At 40.1% G+C, this 22,032-nt stretch overlaps 3 protein-coding genes across 6 annotated transcripts; 2 read left to right on the forward strand and 1 right to left on the reverse strand.

Moving 5' to 3' along the window:
• Window positions 1–22: 22 nt before the first annotated feature.
• acp5a (acid phosphatase 5a, tartrate resistant) lies at window positions 23–7,263 on the forward strand. Of its 2 annotated transcripts, none has more exons than XM_034890849.1 (6): window positions 23–256; window positions 967–1,057; window positions 1,165–1,364; window positions 1,458–1,582; window positions 5,039–5,384; window positions 6,630–7,263. In XM_034890849.1, the coding sequence occupies exons 2-6, from the start codon at window positions 967–969 to the stop codon at window positions 6,867–6,869; spliced, it is 1,002 nt and encodes a 333-aa protein (XP_034746740.1). In that variant the 5' UTR covers window positions 23–256; the 3' UTR covers window positions 6,870–7,263. The 2 variants fall into 2 exon arrangements, with proteins under 2 accessions (XP_034746740.1, XP_034746734.1); XM_034890843.1 differs by lacking the exon at window positions 23–256 and adding an exon at window positions 751–793.
• Window positions 7,264–14,720: 7,457 nt separating this feature from the next.
• On the forward strand, window positions 14,721–16,317 carry syce2 (synaptonemal complex central element protein 2). Of its 2 annotated transcripts, none has more exons than XM_034892674.1 (5): window positions 14,721–14,880; window positions 15,119–15,221; window positions 15,475–15,554; window positions 15,698–15,812; window positions 15,892–16,317. In XM_034892674.1, exons 2-5 carry the CDS (start codon window positions 15,147–15,149, stop codon window positions 16,090–16,092), a joined length of 471 nt encoding a protein of 156 aa, XP_034748565.1. In that variant the 5' UTR covers window positions 14,721–14,880; window positions 15,119–15,146; the 3' UTR covers window positions 16,093–16,317. The 2 variants fall into 2 exon arrangements, with proteins under 2 accessions (XP_034748565.1, XP_034748572.1); XM_034892681.1 differs by having other exon boundaries at window positions 14,753–14,972.
• A 267-nt stretch (window positions 16,318–16,584) lies between these two features.
• Window positions 16,585–21,425, reverse strand: gcdha (glutaryl-CoA dehydrogenase a). Of its 2 annotated transcripts, none has more exons than XM_034892663.1 (12): window positions 21,044–21,425; window positions 20,474–20,588; window positions 20,226–20,258; window positions 19,941–20,081; window positions 19,626–19,688; window positions 19,280–19,450; window positions 19,056–19,185; window positions 18,331–18,547; window positions 18,094–18,197; window positions 17,778–17,903; window positions 17,497–17,657; window positions 16,585–17,048 (listed from the first exon to the last, which is right to left on the reverse strand). In XM_034892663.1, exons 2-12 carry the CDS (start codon window positions 20,574–20,576, stop codon window positions 16,975–16,977), a joined length of 1,323 nt encoding a protein of 440 aa, XP_034748554.1. In that variant the 5' UTR covers window positions 20,577–20,588; window positions 21,044–21,425; the 3' UTR covers window positions 16,585–16,974. The 2 variants fall into 2 exon arrangements, with proteins under 2 accessions (XP_034748554.1, XP_034748545.1); XM_034892654.1 differs by having other exon boundaries at window positions 20,474–20,579; window positions 21,045–21,424.
• Window positions 21,426–22,032: the final 607 nt, after the last annotated feature.

Consider the following 22,032-nt stretch of genomic DNA (forward strand, 5'->3'; position numbering starts at 1 on the left):
TAAACCTTAAATATGGAAAAAATGAAGACGGAAAACAGTGAGTAAGACTGAAGTGGATCAAGTGCAGTCTGGACTCTTATAACCATTGCAGGTCACATGTGGCCCAAATGAGTGCGGCTCCAAGACTGAGTCAAGTGTGTGAGCATTAATCATTCACCCAAGGCTGGTCCTGCTGATATAAGGCAGGCAGAAGGAGCGCTGAGAGGACAGAGAGTGTCCCGTCAGATCCTCCTAAGCACACCCCCAGTTATCAGTCGTGAGTGTTTGTGTTACTCTTATCTTTGGCTCTTTGACATTAATACCTCTGCACTCTGACACCACATGTTGGCATGTTGTTTTTCTAGTCAAAGCTTTGTCTTCTTTGTGATAGGAAAGGATTGCGGTATGAGATACTTCTTCACTTTTGTTGTCACTACTAAGGCTGATGAAGTTCATGTGATTGACAAGAGCAGAGCTGCTTATAAAAAAAAAGGCAGACTGCTTTGACAAACATGAATTTGTGACCTCTGATCCTCTCAACCTCATGGACATTGCTCCTTTGATTAGCTTGTATAAGCTCCAGCTGGGACATGTCTGCTTCAGGCTGCAGCCAATCACAAGTCACCTGAAGGCATAAAAGCAAGAGACAGTGTTGTTTAGTGAAGTAGGAAGAGAGAGAGAGAGAGAGAGAGAGAGAGAGAGAGAGAGAGAGAGAGAGAGAGAGAGAGAGAGAGAGAGAGAGAGAGAGAGAGAGAGAGAGAGAGAGAGAGAGAGAGAGAGAGAGAGAGAGAGGGAGGAAGCAGAGGCTTGTATGGTAGGCTGATGCTGTGCTTTAGTTTCGCTTCCTCTTCTGGTTTCTTTGATTGTGCATTCATTGACTTTCAGCCATGGTTATAGCTACATGTCTTGTTCTTACTCTGTGCTGTGTTCAATTCGGCTGATAACTATTGATCTGATTTGGGATTTTCTTTCTTTTTTTCTTTAAAGATGGCACTTGCACTAGCATGCATCTTAATTGCTGCCATTCCTATCGCCTACTGCTACCCTACCGCCTTCGAGGACCTGAAGCAAAGTAGGAGTAAGTATCACTTCACATGGGCTTTCATGATGAACAACTGCATATCTTTGAGGTCCTACTCATCAGACTTGTCAGCTCTCCCTGATTTTTGTTGTGATCCCTTAAAGCAAACCGAACCTCCATTAGGTTCCTGGCTGTAGGAGACTGGGGCGGCGTGCCTTATCCCCCCTACATCACCGCTGTGCAGAAGGCTACTGCTCGAGAAATGGGCATAGTAGCAGAGCAGATGGGAGCTGACTTTGTTCTGTCACTTGGTGATAACTTCTACTACAGAGGCGTGGACAGTGTGGATTCTCCTCGGTTTCAGGTCAGTGGAATAAACTTAATCTCTTCAAAAATGAGTTTAACCTTATGTGAAAGCAACATTGAAAAACTCTGGTTTCTCCTCTGAATCTGTCAGGAGACATTTGAGTCTGTGTACACTGCAAAGTCTCTCAAAGTTCCCTGGTATGTGATTGCTGGCAATCATGACCATGCTGGGAACGTCAAAGCCCAGATCGAATACAGCACAAAATCTGACAGATGGTAAGAACCAGCTTAAATGTTTTCTAAACTTGAAACACTAGCAGTTTTTCAAAATTGCCCAAAAAAGACATATTCCCGTCCGACTTTATCTCAAAACTGTAAACACAAAAAACAAATCTTCAGTACCTTCACAAAACCTGACTAAAGATCTCAATTACTTTATGTAAACAATGATCAACATATAGCTACAGAAATTTCAGAGATTTTTGTGTAAAATGCTTTTTTAAGGTGATTTCGTAGCTCTGTTTGTAGATTTTTAATGCTGTCAAAGAAATAAATCAATCAGTGCTTCCTACACTGAGTTATCCTCCTGAAGCTTTATTTGGCACCCAACAGGTTTAACCAGGACAAGTTTTAAACTTGTTTTTAGCCTCCTAACATGTTCAAAATGTCATTACAGTGCCTACCAGAATTTTCATACATTTCTGTCACATCTACAGCAGTCAGATTCACTGTTCCTTCAGAAGGAGTCACTTCACATGGCTAGGCCCTTTTAATGACATTTTTGAACATGTTACCAGAATTCTCCTTTAACCCATGATTTGCTATCTGATGTTCACAGATTTGGGTTAGAATATATTTTAAATGTAGGTCAATGGTGTAGAGTTCAATTCTGTTTAGCAACACAAACAGTGCCAATGTTTTAGTGTGTATAAAAGTCAAGATTTCAAATGCTAAATTCCCTAAACATGCAGTAATGTGTAAAAATGAGTCAATACTGTGGAGGTGCTGCACAAAAGTTTAGTGATGTTGCAGAAGTTGATATTGATAGATGTGTTTGTGTGTGTGTGTGTGTCTGTGTGATTGCTGCTTCAGCTGCGTATTGTTATCCAATTCTTCCACTTTCTTTAAGCTTCAAATATCAATGTTCAGCTGGTTAAGCACATGATGGGACCTCTTGTACATTTGTTCTGCTATTTATACTTTTTATAAGCTTTTTAAGTCAATGAGAGCAGGCTTTAAATCCTCTTCTACTTCAAAATGCTACTCCTACTTCATACCTTTGCCTACAGACACAAATCAAACTTTAAACCATTCACAAAAACGTCCGCTATTGGGCTCTCTTAGCAGTTTGATATCTTTTAATAGTTTTTGTGAAAATTAAGTTAGGTGTTTCTTTCAGGAAGCTTTTAATGGTTGAGCCTAAAAAAAATGAGTCCCTTCCTTATAACTTGCTCCCACACCCATCTTTCCTTGTCATACAACATATACATGTCCATCAAAACATATGCTTGTCTACTTTCAGCCAGTGTAGTCATTTAAGGAATTGACTTATACATTTTGCTCGTTAGCTTTCAAATGACAACCGTTCCAAATCTTCCTCCATTCGATGCCTGCATGCTAAACATCCTTGACATTTCCTCAGAAAGGCACAGCAAACCACTTGTTTTGAAACGTTGATGCCAACATTTTGAAATTTTTCCAATTAAATTGTATTCCAATACATTCCCAAAGGACTTGCGGTGCTGAAAGTGAGGTAATTTCACTTAAATGCCATCTAATAGTTTAGGATTTTAGTCTGAGAGTCTTTCTTGCACAGGTCGCTCTGTGCCCTAGAGGGCCTTTTCACACCTAGGCTACCTCATTTGGTCCGGACTTTTCAGTTTGGTCCGAACCATAATTCAGGTGTGAAAGGTTCCTCGGACTACGGTCCGGATCAAAACACATTTTTTTCCGACTAAAAAGAGGTGGTCTTGGCCCGGCTCAAAGTGAGGGCGTTTTCACCCCTGCAGTTTGTTTGCTTTGGTCCGAATCAGTTGGTGTGTTGGTAAACTTGGAGCCTGCTCTGGTTACCGAGACCTCGCTCTGTTCTGCCGGTGTCTATCCCCAACTTTACCACGGAGATAAAAGAAACGGACGGGGAGCTTGACCGCTGTCAGTTTCTGTGATAGAGACACTGCAAGCTGCTACAGTGTGCTGCTCTGCTGCATCGCAGACTGCTCAACCCACCTGACTACAGGAGACATTAGCTCAGACTGGCGGAGTATGTATAGTTGGTGCAGTTTGCATACGGATCACATTCTCACCACAAACAAACCGCTCAAGAGTTGTTCTGACAGCGTACCGAGACCACCTCCACAAGCAGGTCTCGGTACGCTTCTTTGGTTCGCTTTTGGTGAGCACCAGAGTTCGCCTGCTGCGTTCTCACTTGCCCAAACGAACCACACCAGCGGGGCAAACAAACTGTAGTTCAGTTCAACCGAACTAAAGGCTGTTGGTGTGAAAATGCCCTGAACCATGGTCTGGTTTGTTTATATAGGGTGAAACCAAAGTTTTTGGAAGATTTGGGCTTTTGGACAAAAAGTACAAGAAGACCCTCACAGGCCCTCCTTGTGTTACAAGACCGATGAAGCTCCTTTTTTAAAGACTAGCTCGGTGCTTGGTGTGTAGGCTAGGCTACATGAGAGAGATGGTCAATGCGTTCAGATAAGACGGCTGTTGGCAATCAGAGTAGAGCATCAGCGATTTACTTGTCAAGTGGTAGTAAACGTACAGTTTTAGCTTTCAGTTTGTCTCTGAATAAATGCCACAGAAAGTTCCCGTGGCTTGCTTCTCAACATCGCAACAATACAAAAGGAGCCGCAGAAGTAGGGGAGAGCAGCAGTCTGGGAAAAAACCTCCGGACACAGATGAGATGAGAGGATGGGAAGCCGGGCTTCAAACCAATCAATTCAAAGTATCTGGAGACGCAGCTCATGTATGTGATGACTGCAGGACGTAGTTTTGTCACCTATAGATCTCTAGTTCGCTTGAACAACTGCAGTGTGAAAACTTAACAAGTCAAATGTATATAATGTAAAAATAACATGAACCTTGGTTCGGACTTTTAGGTGTGAGAACGCCTTAAATGCAGTCTGACACAGGTGAAATGGCCACTGATTAGTAAGCATGGCGTAGCATTTTCACATAGTATGGCTGTTCACCTTTTTAAAGATGTATTAATTACAACAATTATCACTTTTCCACATTTCTTACAACTTCACCTTTTCCAAATTTTTATTTTTTTACATTAGTGGTGTTATTCAACTTGTCAAAGAAATTCATACTAATTAAAACCATTACCACTTTTCCAACTATTCTCCCTACTTCATCTTACATGTTTTAGCTGTTAATCCAGTTTTGCTTTAGCAATTTAGCTATTCAGCATTCACACACATTTTCTGCAGGTAATGCATTTTCTAGTTAATTTTGTTATCCCAAAGTAGTAGTTTAGTGAGAACACATTTTAAAATGAGCACAAATTGTAGGTTTTGATGGGTGTGTTGAATGTGTCATTTTTTTTTTGTGAGGGCTGTGTGGTTTTGAACAACTGAATGGAAAATGTTCTAAACCAATCGCAAACCTGCATCATTGAAGATAAAGTGTGAATGTGTTCAGCTTCTGCCTCACAGTAAAACTGTTTTACGGAGTGAGAATGTGTTCATTTCCACTCGGCTCTTCTGTTACCTCCATTAGGAAATTCCCCTCTTACTACTACGAGCTGAACTTCCACATCCCCAACACCGGGAAAACCTTGACCATTATCATGCTCGACACCGTAATGCTGTGTGGCAACTCTGACGACTTCTCGGATGAGAAGCCCAGAGGCCCCCTGCGTGAGATGGATGCCAACCGTCAGCTGACGTGGCTGCAGGAGAGACTGTCCCTGTCCAAGGCAGACTTCCTGTTGTTGGCCGGACACTACCCTGTGTGGTCCGTATCTGAACACGGGCCCACAGAGTGTCTCCTGCAGAAGCTTCATCCTCTGCTCCTTAAATACAAAGCCACAGCTTACATCTGCGGCCATGACCACAATCTGCAGGTTGGTCCATGCTAAATGTAGTGGAGATGTTCAAATTAATAATGGGTAGTGTACCATTTTTTTTAAATTTGTATTAACTTGTTTCAGATTTGTTTTGATCTATTCAGAAGCAATATATTTTTGAAAATGTTTTTGGTTATAAAGAGCCGAAATCACGCCCCTCTCGATGGACCTCATGGGACCCATGTTTTGGAAAGATATGAACTGGGAGAGGCCAATTATTTATCCCATTTTGAATTGAGCCATGGTTTACAAATATGATAATCAATTTAAATAACTTTTCGACCAAAAGGTTTGTCATATTTACCACTTTAGTTTTGTGTGAAACCGCTCCGTGAACTCTGAACTACATCTCTTGTCTCACACAATTTACGTCATGTAGCTTGATGCTCAACTTGCTTGCTAGCTAGCTTAGCTCTGTTCCACAACACGTAACGTAATCTTATGTTTTCAGCAGATAAGCAAAAGAAGCAAGGTCTGCTGCTCATTTTTAGTTAAGTTACATTCCCAGTACAATACACACAGCCATCGTAGCTTCAGCGAGGAGTCATCTGTGCGACATTGACGTGTGTACTCTTTCTAATTAAGTATTTTCAGTCTCACACTGAGACTTTCTTCGGTTAAAAAAATCTTTTAAATTGACAAACATTATATATATATATATAATCCATGGCTCAATTCAAACAGGATTAAAAAAAATTACCTCTCCCCATTAACTCCCGTTCATATTTTTTTCGTAAGATAGTTTGCATGGACCACAAGTAGAAGGGCGTGACTTTGGCTCTCTATAGGTTGGACACTGTTTTATAACTAGCTAAAGTGTTTACTAGGAATGTCCCTAGATAATCTAAAATAATCCGTGTCTCTGTGGTTTACAGTAGGAGACCGTGGTAGAAACACCATTACACTTGCAGCAGACAAGTGCTATTTCATAACAAAAACAGCTCATTTGTTCATTTATGTGTTGCATGGTTGTTACCAATAGATTGAAAACACTTTAACACGGCTAAGAACTTTTCAAAAAGGGTAGGACCAGATAATCATTTGGCTTCTTCCTACTAATTTTCAGAAAAGAGCATTATTGTATTTTGCTTACTTGTGCTTTTTTTTAAGTGAATATGAAGTAGTTTTTCCCCTATTTTTATGTTTTGAAGTAATACTATTCATTCAAATGTAAATACTTGGTTTAAAAGACTGAAGGCTGCTTTTGCTTTCAATCCCATCTTGTCCTTATCCCCCATACAGTATATTGAAGAGTCTGGTGTGGGCTACGTAGTGAGCGGTGCTGGAAACTTCCTGGATCCTGATATCACTCACTGGAACCACGTACCCAAAGGTTCTGTGAAGTTCTTCACTGGCCAAGCTTCAACACTTGGAGGGTTTGTCCACGCAGAGGTCACAAAGGACAAGATGCTCTTGACCTTTTTCCAGGCTAGAGGAACTTCTCTCTATCGCACGGTGCTCTCCCAAAGGAGCTTTGAGTAAACTAGCTCATCACCGGTGCAAGTTTTTAATTGCAGACTGTACTGTCTGCAGAGATCAATGTAACTGCTGTTACTGTTTTTCAAAATGTCAAAATAATCATCATGCACATTTTAAGAAGAATCAACTAGTTTTACTCCTACATTTATTATGATAAAGAGTAAATGTGGTTTCTAACAAACATGCCTGTCTTGTGAGGTACGGTGTGAGCTTACAATGATTGCTTTAATCTGCTTAGTGTTGAAGGGCTACAATCCAGTGTGTGCTGACTCTTTGAAATGTGGTTTATAGAAGTGTTTTGTGTATCTGTAAATGAAACTGAGACTGGTTAGTCTGCTGTGTGTCTGTATGGAAAGGAGAATTTGACATAAGACTTGAATAAATTCAGGTTCTCTAAGAAATCAATGCGTTCACATTTCTTTTGGTCTGGTACGTATATATGTCACAAGTGAAACCAAACATTTTAGAGCGAATTTTTATTTATAAATTTGTTTTCTAAACTTGATCCATCTAACACGTAATGCTAAATGTCTACATTTATTTGGGCCTACTTGCTCACATGAGGAGTCTGGGTAAGACTCTATTCAGTAGCATAGCTCCCAGCTATTGCAAATATGACTTGACAAACTATAGCTGCTTTGTGATGATTCAATCAGGTGACAATGAGCATATGACATGCTTGTAGTTATGCACAGCTAAGCCATGAAATGCGTTTACCTCTAAGCTTGCTTGCTAACTTTTGGTTATATAAAATGTAGATGTTGTCTGATAGATGCAAATAACTAGTTTTAGACATTTAGAGACAATTGCACGACTATAATGTTCTAAATGAGGATAATGGTGTAAAACTACGGCTTACATTTTGTTTTTATATTAGTCGCATGGTTTCCTTTACCCATTCACCTATTTTGGCTTTGCCTAATTTTCTTGGGCATCATGGAAAACCGCACAAGAGCTGTGTTTTGGAATTCACTCTAAGGTGTATATTTCCATTGCTTTCATTTGCAACATTCAAATTGTAAAAAGTTTAAAATACAATAACCATTGTAATGCATTTGCATCCTATCACAAAATGGTTAAATATACAGCCCGTGTAATGCTGATGCTATTAGAAGCCCATGTGCGAAGTTCAAATACTGCCATGACATTGCTGCTGCTGAAGGATGGCAGAGGTCAAGACGGCCAGTCGCTGAGCTTTTGGCCCTCACAGAGAACCACCTGGCCTGCCAGCGGAGGATTAGGCTGACAGCCGATTGGCAGATAAACTCAGCCAACTGATGACATCACATCATTAACCTGGGAGCAAAGCAGAACAGATGGGATTTCCCCCCTCCTCCTGCAGAAAGTTGAATTGTTTAGCTTTGCTGCCTTTTAATTTTCTTATGTAAGCAAAAGATTTTTAAATCTCACCTTTTTTGTTCTGCATCGATGTAAGAAATGTAGAAAAAAGTTGCATGAGAAGGACCGCTGTATGTTAGTTATTAGGTTCACAAATCCCCAAACAGGCCAGGATGCTGTAATGTCTTATTGCATAATGTAATGAATGTGTTTTTCATGTCTTAACCACCGTCTGAGTAATATCGGGTTACTGACTCTTTAACTGTTTTGTTGTCATGATCCATTTAGGATGAGTTACAGCCCGCTGATGTAATGCGTGGTCAAACTGAGCTGGAACTGAGAATTGAGTCAAATCGGCCCAGGGTAAGATGGTCATCTGTGGCTAAAGAGCAGGTAAGGATCGTCTAAATCTGGCTGCAGAGCAAAAGAGAACCTCACGTTTGCACATCACGTCAGACACACTATTATTAGACACGATCTGAACTTACACTAATTATATGCCTGTAAATGCTGATCTCTCACCTGCAAGGGTCCTCTGTGGGTGTTTAAATTAAATCGGATAAAACCAAGATTTTTGCAATAAGCACGTAAATACTGGCAAAACTGTTTTGCGTGTTTTTAGTGAAAAAGCTTTAAAACCCACTGTACACTACCCGCAAAGTGCCAAACGGCAGACTGGCAGATTTAGCAACTAGAATAGATGGTAAACATAGTGAGGTCATTTAGCAGATAAAGTGCCAGATATTTCCCCCTAGAGTTGGTGGAGACCAAAATCTGAGCTGAAAGAGAGTAAATTTAGGCTTATTCATCAGGTGGACACAAACTCCACTTCAAATGAATGCTAATGTTTCTCAGGTGATTAACAGTTTTTGATGGCTAAAATGTGAACTATAATCATAAAATAGCTTCTAACAAACAATTTCAAAGCAGCACAAGAAACCCAAAAGGTCAAATTCCTGTAACTCTGCCCACATTGTGGAAACACCTGTCAAACAGAGTCAAACTGCACTGACAAAGAGGAACAAGCTCACATGTTGAAACTTACCTAGAGAAATAAGCAGAACAAGGTACAGGATGGAGTTGACTGACACTATAAATTAGCCTGTAGACTAATGGGAGCCATGTTCCTACTGTAGCGGTTATTTAGTTTTTTTGGTTCACCCTCTGTAACATATTCAGCTATCAATGTTACATTTCTTGAATTCTGTTGGTGCTTATTCTTAACAACTGTGAATTCTTTTTTACGTTAGCACTTTGAGCATTGGCCCAACCCTCAGTCACACAGGTGTAGATTCAGTCAAAATGTAGCTACATATTTATCCCACCTGCCAACAAATATCCAAAACTGGAGCGCAGTAATCCAGCACTCACGTGTTCCAGACAACTGCTAATCCTAAAATGTCTTAACACTTCATGTTAATGTGGTGTTTCTGTCTGTTTGTGTATCAGACAGCTCATTATTCTTATTCCAATAATGTAGTGTAGGATTGTGTGCAGGTACTGTACGTCCGGAGCTTTGCGTTAACTTCACTCAAATTCAAACATTCACATCATTTACCAACACAATAAAAGAATCTTTCAACATCATCAACAACCCAGGAAAAAAAAAAATGTAAACCTGGGGTCAACTAGCACGGTTTGAAACAGTACATCCAGGGTCAGAAGCAGCGATAGAAATGAAAGAACTGTGATAAGAATGGTGACATAATTACTCATTATTACCTCACAGACTTACCTTCTTTATGAATAAGCTCCACCTTATCCCCGAACCCCTCTGCAGCACTGTCAGTGTTGGAGTTTAGAGCACTAACATCTCCTGCCTAAGGAAATAGGATTAGCTAACCTTCTGTCTTCTTTCCTAAAGTCAGAACTTCAAAAGACAATACAAAAAGATGCATTTCATTTCTAACTTGTTGACACCCTTGAATAAATGTGGAAGCGTTGATTTATTTGAAACACGCATGTTTTTATCAGAGAACCGAATAAGTAACTAATTAAGAGCTAAATGGTAAGCAGAATCGAATGTGATATTCTATCTTCTGTTTTTAGGTCTTGGGATTTATTTATTTTCTCAGGACAATTCACATTAATCAACCTTTGTGAAAATGTGCCAGTGTTAGCCAGACGCCTAATTTTCAACTGTAGTCCCAGTTAACTAGCATGCATGTTAAGATTATGGAATCTGGAGCACCCGGAGGAAAACTCACTCAAACACGGAGAGAACATGCGAACTCCACACAGAAAGGCCCCGCCCGGACCGGTGGATCACTAAGCCACCGTGCCGTGTACACAGTCATGTGTTGACATGCATGCACCCCACAACTTGTACCACTGCAACACCAGGGATGTTTTAACTTCACACCTTTGCATTTGTTTTCCCTTTGGGTTGTTTCCAGACCTACTTATCACTCGTCCTTCTTGAAAATCTGTAGTCTCTGCACACCTCACATCCGAGGACTCTTGACATACAGGCAGGACAATAATGTTCAGTTCCACGTTTGTTCACTCAGATTAGGCTGCTGCTGTCCGATTACCTAATTCCACAGCTCAAAAGTAATAAAAGGATGCTGTATTAAAGGCTAAGCTGCTCATCTAATCTTCTCTCCCTAATCTCCATCCCTCACTGAATACAGGGACTCTGGGTCTAGAAGATGGATTTTACCATGTTAATTGAGAAAAGGTGCAATAATCTTCTTTTTAGTTATGGGCACAGAGTGGAGATGAAAGTTAATAATGAAAGAAATTAATGCAAGTATACAAGTATGTGTGTGTGTTATGTCACAGACTTCATATCTGAACAGCTGATCAGACTTGTGTAAATCATGTAGTAAGGTTAAGGCCAAAATGCAGTATCTTTATCACACTTTTTTCCAATTTACCATTATGAAATGACTGATTTCTGTATTTATTGTTGGTATTTGTAAAAACCGATAAGTGGAGATGATCATTCTAATTAATTTTACGCATGCTGGCCTTAAAAGGCCTCACAGTCACATTATACGCTCACCTGCACTAATCGAATTAACTTTGCCCTAATAGGTAGTAGGCCGATCCTCCTAAGTGCCAGAAATACACATGGCATCAGAACATTGACACAAACGTTTTCTTAGCGTACGCCTACAGTACATATTCACCTTTATTTGACACAAGTGCTCACTTGGCTTTCCTGTAGTATACACACGGCTCTCTTCCTCATTCCTCTTCAGGTGTTCATAACACAGGATATTCTAAAAATATATATGTGGAACACATTTGAGAATCACTCAGTGTAACGGTGAAGATTAAAGACATTAATTTGTCTGGATCTGTCATTGAAGTAAAAGACACACTTCTTTTTCACAGACAAACATAAACTGATTATACATTTGGATTATTTGATATGGAATATTGTCACAAGCTCCACATTACTCCATCTAAAGTGTATCCAATGTAGTAAAGCTGCTACATAAACATGGCCTGATGTAAGAGGTGTGTGTGGAAGGAGAAGGTTAATAGTCGTAATGCTAACTTGGCACAAATCCACAGGGGTAATGAACAAGTTAAGGCCGTCCCACTCAGTTTCCCAGGCTCTGATCTTGAGAAAATCCGATGTTTGTCTCAGGTAGACACATCAGTTACTCCAACAGAAGTACATATATTGATCAAAGTCTTAATGCATACATTCCAAGTCTCTGCAGGCCATATAATGTTGCTGAATTCATGACACGTTACACATTTTACAAAATAGTTTGGGGTAAAATGTGTTTCAGAGGTGGAAACATGGTGCCAAAGCACTCAACTTAAGAAAAATCAAAGTGCACAAAGGGATAAAAAAGGGAGAGAGAAGAAACCGAGTTTAGTAGATATTCACTGTAAATGAAACCGGTCTTGGATCCTTTGTGTTGCTTCATGCATGACTCTCCTTTGGGATTGGCTGACTGTAGGTCGGGCTGTTGACGCTGTGAGAGTTGGGAAAAATTGAAGGTATGTATGGGATGACGGCCATCAGAGGGCTGGATTCCGGGCTCTCATTTGGGGGAGTCATGGGGATTATGATGTCATCTTGGTCCCACACGTGAAAGGCATTTGGGTGGGAGTGACTAAGGACAGGTGGCAAGTGCAGAGGGCTGACTCCCATCGCTCTCTCTTGGTCTTTTTTCTGGTCCTCATCAACTGGGCCCAGTAAACAGTCTGTGGAAGGACAGAAAAGGGGGATTGAGAATTGTATTAGATCATTATTATTCCCACATCTCTACAACTATCTTGTTATATACCAAACATAGTAGCTGCAAGATGTGAGGAAAATATGACGTAACATCACTAAATATCATGTTACGATTTTGTTTGCAATAAACAGATATTAAAGTGTCAGTATTCTGCTAAAATAAGACAAATTGCTTGTTGGATTTAAAAAAATAATAATCATTTCCACCATTTTTTATTTAACAAATTGAACATTGATTTGAATATAAAAGACACCACTAAAAAAGTACAGTTACATTTTAAAGTACAATTAAACTCATATTTACGTTCGACCAACACAAAAGAATCTGAGTGTCTGTCGCAGCTTTTGTGATGTGTTTATTGCGCCAGTTGATATTGATATTGCAATGTTGATTTTTTTAAAAACTATATATATTGTGCAGCCCTAGTAGCTGTTGCTGAAAAGTCCACTGAATAGCAAGTTTGCTCCAGCACTCACATGTATGAGCTCCAAGAAAGATTTTATTTCAGCCTTTATGTTTTTTTCACAGAAATAGTTGTTTTAAAAACACACACACACACTGTGATTGTACGTGTGTTTGGAATTTAGAGTCTTATGTGGATGTGCATCAGCACTGATATTTTTCTAATTCAGCCAGAGTATAGTCAGACTTTTGCTGATCCTGTCTCAATAACAGACTCAAGTTGTAGACATATCCAGGTTGAGCAAATCAAACAAACACCTTCAAGAAGACAGTCAAACCTGTTTAAAAACAGGTACTTTTGCACCACTAGCTCTAAACTATCAGCATATTTGTTGTACACTGTCATGCAGTATCAAACTTGAATTGATGAATGAGGATAGAGAGCATGAGACGACAAACATATGTAAAAATCAAGGGGAATTCTGTTAAACTAATAGTAACAGAGACAGTCACCTCTATTAGAAGACTTGAGTACCTGTTATATCCAGCATGAGGTCTTTGATGAGGTGACCCACGATAGCGTAAGCTACAGCGACTACGACCAGAGCAGCCACCACAAGGTAGAGAACCGATTTAGGAAGCTGGATGAGGTCCCTGGAAGGAGGCTTGTACTCCGTGTACAGAGGCTCCCCATTTTGAATAGAGAACTGGAATGGAAGTCCGCCTTTGTTTGTGTCGTTAAAGTTGTCCATATTACCCGAGTAGGAGCTCCCACGTCCTCCAAGAGGCTGTAGTTATTTTAATTCAAATTGAAAGCTTGCCCAATTCGATCATCCACTTGCTGAGGTGTCCCTGCCTAAAATGTAGAAAAGCAAAGTGTGCAATTTAAAAAATATATATTTTGTTTAAATAACTTTGACATAGAGCAGATGGAAGCCATCTAACCAACATGAAAAAAAGGCCATCACCCACCTGTCAAGACCAAGTTTTTGCATCTTTCAGATTAAACATGGGTGGATCATTACAGTTCTGATTCACCAACATGTTTCTACACAGTGGTTATTATTTCTAGCATAATGTCATCATCAGCCTATCCTCCACAGGTATCAAGACATGTAAGACAGCCTCTGTTCCTCTGCTGTGTCCTCTCTGCAGAAATAATCCAGACTGTGGGCGGTGACACAGAGAGGCAGAGAGAGAGGAAGGGAGGGATTACACTTCCAATCACAGTAAAGATCAATCAGTCCCTCATCCCATCCCCATCCCATGATAATCCCATACACAGATGACTTAATCCACAGTGAGGGCTTTCTCCCCCTCAATTCTCTGTCCGTCTCTCTCCCTCTCTCTCTCCCTCTCTCTCTCTCTCTCTCTCTCACACACACACACACACACTCACACAAAGAAAGAAACTATATTTGGTAAGAAATTCGACATTTTTTTGACATCATCAAATAAACAGGTAGATAAAAATTAAATCCTTCAGACTTCCTGACTGAAAACAAGGAAGACTGGAAAGGTTAAAATCAAATGATGTCACCAATTCCAGATTTGTCTCTGTCATAGGCTACTCAGTAATATATATTTTTAATTGTAAAAAAAACTGATCAATTAGGGTTTCAGATAAAATGGTGGTAAGTGCCAGTTTTGAGGTAACTACTTCCAGTTTCTGCCCACATTGCTTTGCGTAACGTTACCCCATATCCTGCATATATGATTATTTCAGATAAATAAAACACTCAAGGGACGATCACAGGGTTGCATGAGTAATTTAGTTTTGATTGTAATGAGTACTTTTGCAATGCTAATTTTACTTTCATAGACATAAAATAAAATTGATTATTTGTTACTTTACTTCTCCTACAGCAACTAACCAGGTCAATGTCAAAACATCTCTTTATTTTAGCCAAAGACGGTATTAGAACAAAACCACGTGACAAATAGTAGCAAGATCGCGATACAGGACATTAGCATTTAGCAGCAAGCTGAGTTAGCTAGCTAGCTAGGTTAGTGAGCGCAGTTAGCTAACGGCCTGGCTACACGCCAAATAGCTAGCTATTTATATGTTGGTAGAGGAAACATTATAACCATTTTTTGCAACATATTACAACTAGGTTGGATAACTGTATTAATTTTGTGGTTTGCAATTGTGAAGCCAGAGGTAATATTTTGTAGACAGTAGGGGTTAAGGTGCCTGTTAGCTAACATTAGCTGAAACTGCTAGCTAACTAATGAAGATTTATATTTTTGTTCCTAATGTTAAGTGTGTTTATTTAACAGGTTTGTTTTTTGTTTTATTCAACATAGATTTATACCGGCAGTCAAACAAAGCAACATGGATTTTTTCTTCGACGACCTGCCATCCACTTCTCAGTCTACTCCCCAGAGCGGACATGAAGATTCACAGCTGGTAATTACGGTTACCATAGTACACTAAGGAGCCAGAGAGAGACCTTTTATTAACACACAAAAAAATGTATATACACTCCTACAAAGAGTTTAGTTTTCTCTAAAGTTAACATTTTTTCTCACACGATTTAAAAAACAATATAAGGGGGGATCGGTTTTTCGGATCTGTGAGTCATATTTGTACAGTAAATGATTACTGTCGGCCACCTGGTGGTGATGGAAGAGTTGTTTTTGCATTGTCCTTGACAACACAGACAGAAGACATGGACCCAGATTCATCAAGAGGGAAGTCTTCAAACACAAGCATGACTGACACTCAAGGGCAGCACACCTGGTACTGCATTACCTATACCTTCTATTCCATTCACTTGAGTTACATGTGTTACTTTCCCCTGGATGGACAAGACCGTATTGTTCCTCAATAACTATGGATACAGGGTAACAGCCACAGTCAAACTGCACATCTGTCTGTTGTAGCTCCAATATAGATGACATCAGCAGGAGAGTACAGGAACTTGTGGAAAAGATAAACGACAACCGCACCAGTGACCAGAAAGTGATGGACAGCTTCCAGGAGAAGTTAGTGCAGAAGGTACAAAACCTATTTTGTATACCACAAATGTTCATCTGGTCAGAAGACTGATTTTTGTTTTACTCATTGAATTCCGTAGGTGACAGAGATGTGTCGGCAAATGAAAGAGCACATGTACACAGTCTATGAAGAGAACAGTAATGAGATGCAGGTGAAGCTGCAGGTGTTGTCTGAGGTGCTGGAGAGCTGCACTAAGCTCAACAGTGAGCTGATAGAGGCCAACCAGGCGCTGGCAAGTCTCAGAGGGGGCCTGGCCATTAACCAGACATCAGAACCCTGACAAACTAGCTAATGTCCATATTGTATTTGAACTAGTTTTGAACTACCGGTAGTTTGTATTCTTTTGTTTATTATGTTGAGTATTCAGAATAGTTGACTTAAATAGGATTACGACTTTTGGTTTCCTTTCTGTTCTTCCTCCTTTTTCAAGAATAGACTGTAGACTACTCCTAGGTTTTTAGGCCAGTTAGTTGAGGTTACAGCTCATGATTGCAGTCTCAGAAAAAGAGAAAAGCTGAATCCATGTTTTTATGTATGTTCAGTTCCAGCATTTGTTGATTTATTAAATACAAGAACAAAATAAACCATCTTATTTTGTTCTCAGGTGTTACAACATTTACACCAAAACTAAAATGAGTCAGCACAAATACGCAGGTATTCAGACCTAAAGTAACTAACAATGTAAAATGACAACATTAGAGAAATTAATTTGAATTGGACACAAGTCTGTTTCAAGGGATCTGTACATACTGAATCTCAGCTACACTCACTCATGTTTCCACTCATTCAAAACCATGTATTTACATATTTAATTAATCACAAAATAAACCAACATATAATACCACATTTACATGCTCCCTTCATAGTCAGTATGTGAAGTATATTTTAGGCATTTTCATTACAAATGTCATTCCAGTCAGTAGCAATGCTTAGTTATGTTGACCTTACGTTTTCACCCAAGATAATGAACAGAGGCAGTAATAGCAGGCTCATATCACTAGTTTCAAAACATAAACGCAATGAGCTTTTTGAGATTCATCCCATCAGCCAATGCTCATAATTCTGGACAGATCAAGTGCACTTTATATTTCTATACACGTGAGTATTGCCCAATGGCCAACAAGTAGCACAGCACTGATCCACATCAAGTCCATTTCCACCTTTAATTGTCAACAGTAAAAGACTGAAGTCCAGTGATGGCTCTGCCCAGGATCAAGGCATGGATGTCGTGAGTTCCTACAAAAACAAACAACAATCACATTTTACATCATGAACAAGGCATTTCCACATGAAAAGATACTTAACTTGCAGTAAGAATCACTGTATTCCTCTGAAATATGTGGTATTTGCCAAACCTTACTCTTTAAAAAAGTTTCACCTCATTAGGTATGAGAAAGAATATACGTAAAGTTTTCTCTTACAGTAGTTTGGCTTAATTCAAACAGAAGTAGTTCATTTGTATTCATTTCAATGTGTTTTGAAGTAGATTTTAAGTTGACAGCATTCTGAAAATCTATCACGATCAACCTGCAATAACCTATACACTGCTGATCTCTGGTGGTAGATTTACATAATTGCAGCTACAGTTTGTAATCAGTTCCACTGCAAACCTGCCTTCTGTTAGTACTTTTAAAAATGCTAAAAAAAAGAAGACTAATATATTCACAGGTGTGTGTGTGCTTACCCTCATATGTGTTGACGGCCTCCAGGTTCATGACGTGACGGATTATGTGGTACTCATCTGCGATGCCATTTCCTCCCAGCATGTCTCTGGCTTGTCTGGCAATATCCAAAGCCTTGCCACAGCTATTCCTCTTTAGCATGGAGATCATGTCTGGTGCTGGTCTATTAGGATAAAAATACACACACAATAAAAAGGAAAAGTTTAGTTTTTTTAGTAGAAGATAGGACTAACAAGCCCAAACAAACGGGAACAAAATTCTAAGACAGAAAGAGGAGACTCACTTCTTCTGATCAATAAGTCTTCCCAGGGTCAGACAAGACTGCAGCCCAAGGGTGATCTCTGTCAGCATGTCAGCCATTTTCTTCTGCATCAGCTGGTTTCTGGCCAGTGGCACCCCAAACTGGATTCTGATTGGAGGGTAGAAAGACATGAAAATCTATCCTTCTCTAAGAATAAGCTGAGGATGGCATAACCCAAGAAGATAATCGAGATGGTAATGTTAATGTTGACACTTTTTTTACGGGAGTTGGATTTTGTTATATCTGTAAGATCCTCTGACCTTAACTTTAGTACACACACACACAGAACATAGTGTACCTGTCCAGCGTGTACTGCCGTGCAGCATGGAAGCAGAATTCAGCTGCTCCCAGAGCTCCCCATGCAATGCCATACCGGGCGTTGTTCAGACAGCCAAAAGGACCCTGGTCACAATGGTCAACAACAAAAGAAATGTTTGATATGAGCATACAGTAACGTTGTTGTTGTTGTAATATTTAAGTCAAATGTATTTGGTTTTGTTGGAGTTGAACTTGATCTAAGGGACCAGCCACTTACAGCCAGACCAGAGACGTTGGGCAGCAGGTTCTCCTGGGGAACTTCCACCTCGTCCATCAGGATCATGCCGGTGGCGGACGCCCTCAGCGAGAACTTGCCCTCGATCTTGGGGGTGGCCAACCCCTTCATTCCACGCTCCAAGATGAAACCCCGCACCTTACCATCTTCGCACTTGGCCCACACCACTGCAATGTCTGCCACAGGGGAATTTGTGATCCTAGCAGAGGAAGGAAAGTGAGGAACAAGAAAAACATTAACTGCACAAATACATGTTTCAGTGATTCGCAAAGGGCTTGACGCTTGGTACAGACCAAAGTTTCAGGCAAAGCTTTGTCCACATTTGTGATGTAAAGCATCCGTTAGGACTTAGGCAGTAAACAGAGGCGTGTACTTTTTAAACTACCTTAAGTCCAAAACTAACAGCAACACTGGTACAGAATATTTCCCTATTCTTTGCAGCAACAGAGCAACATGTTACTTGTAAATGGGAAATAGTAACCTCTATTTTGTTAATATAATTAATTATTTAAATGTTCTGTTTTCCACAGTATCAGATTTTTTTCAGACCAATTAACCTAGACCAAACAACTAGTACTGTACTTTCTGAAGCACAAATCATTGTCCAGGACTAGCAATATTTTTACGTTTGTCCCATTTCAGGTCAATAGAGAGCTTTGAAAAATCAGGAAAACATCAGTGCTTCTTACAAGCGTCTGTCTACCTACCAGGTCTTGGATCCACTGATGGTGAAGGTACTACTCGATGGGTTGTATTTAGCCTTGGTCTCCATACTGCTGGGATCACTGCCGTGGTTAGGCTCTGTCAAGCCAAAGCAGCCCAGGATTTCTCCCCGAGCTGTGAGACAAATGAAAACATGTGGGACACATGTGAGACTGCCCTTTGCCATTTTGAAAATGTCATGTATAATTGCAGAAAATGATAGTCTCACCGAGCCGGGGCAGGTACTTCTCCTTTTGGGCTTCTGTGCCGTAAGCATTGATAGGGTGCATGACCAGTGAAGACTGGACACTCATGACCGACCGATACCCGCTGTCCACCCTCTCAACCTCTCTGGCAATCAAGCCGTACGCCACATAACTCGTGCCTGCACAGCCGTACCCTGCAGGGTAAATAAAACAACGTAATGCGCTACAAGTAATCATCATCATCATCCGAACATATAGAAAACACATTTTAAGATCTTTGAAATACTGCAGAACTAAGATATTGTCCTAAGACAAAAGCATATGTACTGTAGGATAAAATGATGACAATGTAGTTTCGTTCCTGTTTACCTTTAATAGTTGGGCCTAAGATGCCCAACTCTCCCATCTCGGAGACAATCTCACGGTGGAAATCTGTGGAAAGATTGGGAAAATAGGAACTTGCACTGAAATATTTATCAAAAAACAATAAACACTTTTTGCACATCTAACCTAACCTATAAGGTTACAACTTGAAAAGTAAAGAAGTAAACAGCCAAAACTGCCTAAAAGACATTAGACTTTGTAAAGACAACAACAAAGTTTAGCTTCCATGAGCTTGACATAGGTTTGTCCATATAGTCGAACACGGACATCATCATGATGGTGCATGTGTGATTTGCTTACGTTCATGTCTGTTGGCCATGAGGATGCGGGGCATGAGTTTTTCCTGACAGTAGTCACGGAAAGAATCCCGGATCATGATCTCCTCCTCGGTCAGCTGGCCCTCCAGATTCAGTGCATCCCGCCAGTTGAACGCCACCTTGGCTAAGGGTCAAAACATTTACACACACACACGCACGCACACACACACACATAGATACACGGTGGTCATGTCACTGTAACATGTGACAACAGAACGTGTGAAGGAATCTGGAGAGATCAGGTTCAGCGTATCAAAACTTCACTTACGTTCCTTCGTTGGCTTTCTATTTACTTCAGCATCTAAAGTAAGAAGAATAAAAGTGTTGAGTCTCGAGGGTAACGCATCACCTTAACAACTTATATCAGTTTCAGATGAGTTTTATTTGTTGTTGTTTTTTTACTTTTTGGACAGATGTGAAAAGGGTTTCCTTCAAAGGAGATATTTCCCTCATGACTGTTGCTCCAAACTTTACCCAATCATGTCTTTGTCTATATTTAAAGAATGTATAGTGTACCTTTGGCAGCGGTAGCAGCTGTGCCCTGGGCTCTAGACACAGTGACAGCAGCACATTTTTGGCTGTTGGAGAGCAGGCGGGTGACAGCACCTCTGAGAGCCATACTGTATGTTTACTGATCATAGAGGAAAAGCAAATTAAACACATTTCATATTATTCAACACCCATAAACAGAGTGTAAGCCCATGTCATATAATTACACATTGTTATGCAACATTGTTGAAGGTAAGTTGCCAGACCAGTGAAAATCAGGCAAATCTGTTAAAACCTAATAGCCTATACATTACAATTTCCTTAATTATCTATGTAAACTTTTTTTGTTGGGAGTATTCATTAATGATACTGCATTTGTCTTACTCCATGCAGTAGCAAAGATAGTGGTCTGGGTATTGATTATTTACAAGTTTTCTCAAGAAGAAAAACCAAAGTTTTGCGTTAGACATCATGCTGTCCCTTGGTGAGCAACGTTCACATATCCTGAATCCACTTGCAACTTCAATGTAATAATGTTAACCATTTAGTGACTTTCTATTTTCAGTAGAACAGACTGAGCATGCAATGGTACAGTACCTTTTATCCTGCCGCCTGCTGGGTTAATCTGATGATCCGATAACTTTTCAGCAGAGGTGAGCTATAAAAGTCGCTTAAGTAATATTTCGCCGGTTACAACGTCACAGGGATATGTAACAGCAAACGTGGGAGCTCTTTTCCTCCATGAAAGGTGAGGCAAACGACACTGGAGTCAATGCACGAGCTATACGTTGTGCAACGCTTGGAAGTTATGCAACCAATGTTGGACTGCCTATAGGAGTGGAAACTTAATTTAAACTTAACACTCGGGGTTTGTCTGTTGGGAGTGCGACTCTGCCTTCTGTGCCGTGTGTAGCTAAGTGTTTTTAATTAGGTGTGTGAATTAAACCTGCAACGCATTTCCACACTCAAAATGGCGAATATGGATCACTGTTCGGCCGGGACGTGTTAAAGGCGTCGTCCCACGCGCTCCCAGCTCATTGGCTGGTAAAATAAGGAGCCACGCACAGATGTCTTCAGGGCCTGTCGAACATTTTAAGTTCCTCTGCAACTGACAGTGGAGCCAGCTATTCATAACAATAGGCAAATTTAACATTTTAACAATAACCATAGGCCTATATATGATATGAATGTTGGTATTTAGTCCTGTAAGTAGTAGGCCTGTATTTAAAGCTACATTGTGTAACGTTTGTGGTTGTTCATTTCCTAAATCTGTAGACCATTGCCCTTCACAAACTTGTACTTTTTTATGAATATTGACTACCACCATCAAGATCCATTATTCCTATTGGCTGCTCCAGAATAATGCGCCATCTTGAAATATGTTTGCCAGTAAGGGAATAACTCCAGAAATCTGGAATTTATTCCAAAACTGTCCAGCAAGAGCTACTAAAAAGTAAATATTTTGTGGTTGTTTATTATGACCATCCCCGGGTTTTAAAATAAATATAACCTGTCTTGATAACTCATAATAACCTAAAACTTTAAACTTTCCTCGGAGACCATTAAAGTTAGACTTCTTCTTCATC

Source organism: Etheostoma cragini, chromosome 2 (genome assembly GCF_013103735.1).
Source record: "Etheostoma cragini isolate CJK2018 chromosome 2, CSU_Ecrag_1.0, whole genome shotgun sequence".
Lineage (NCBI taxonomy): Eukaryota > Metazoa > Chordata > Actinopteri > Perciformes > Percidae > Etheostoma > Etheostoma cragini.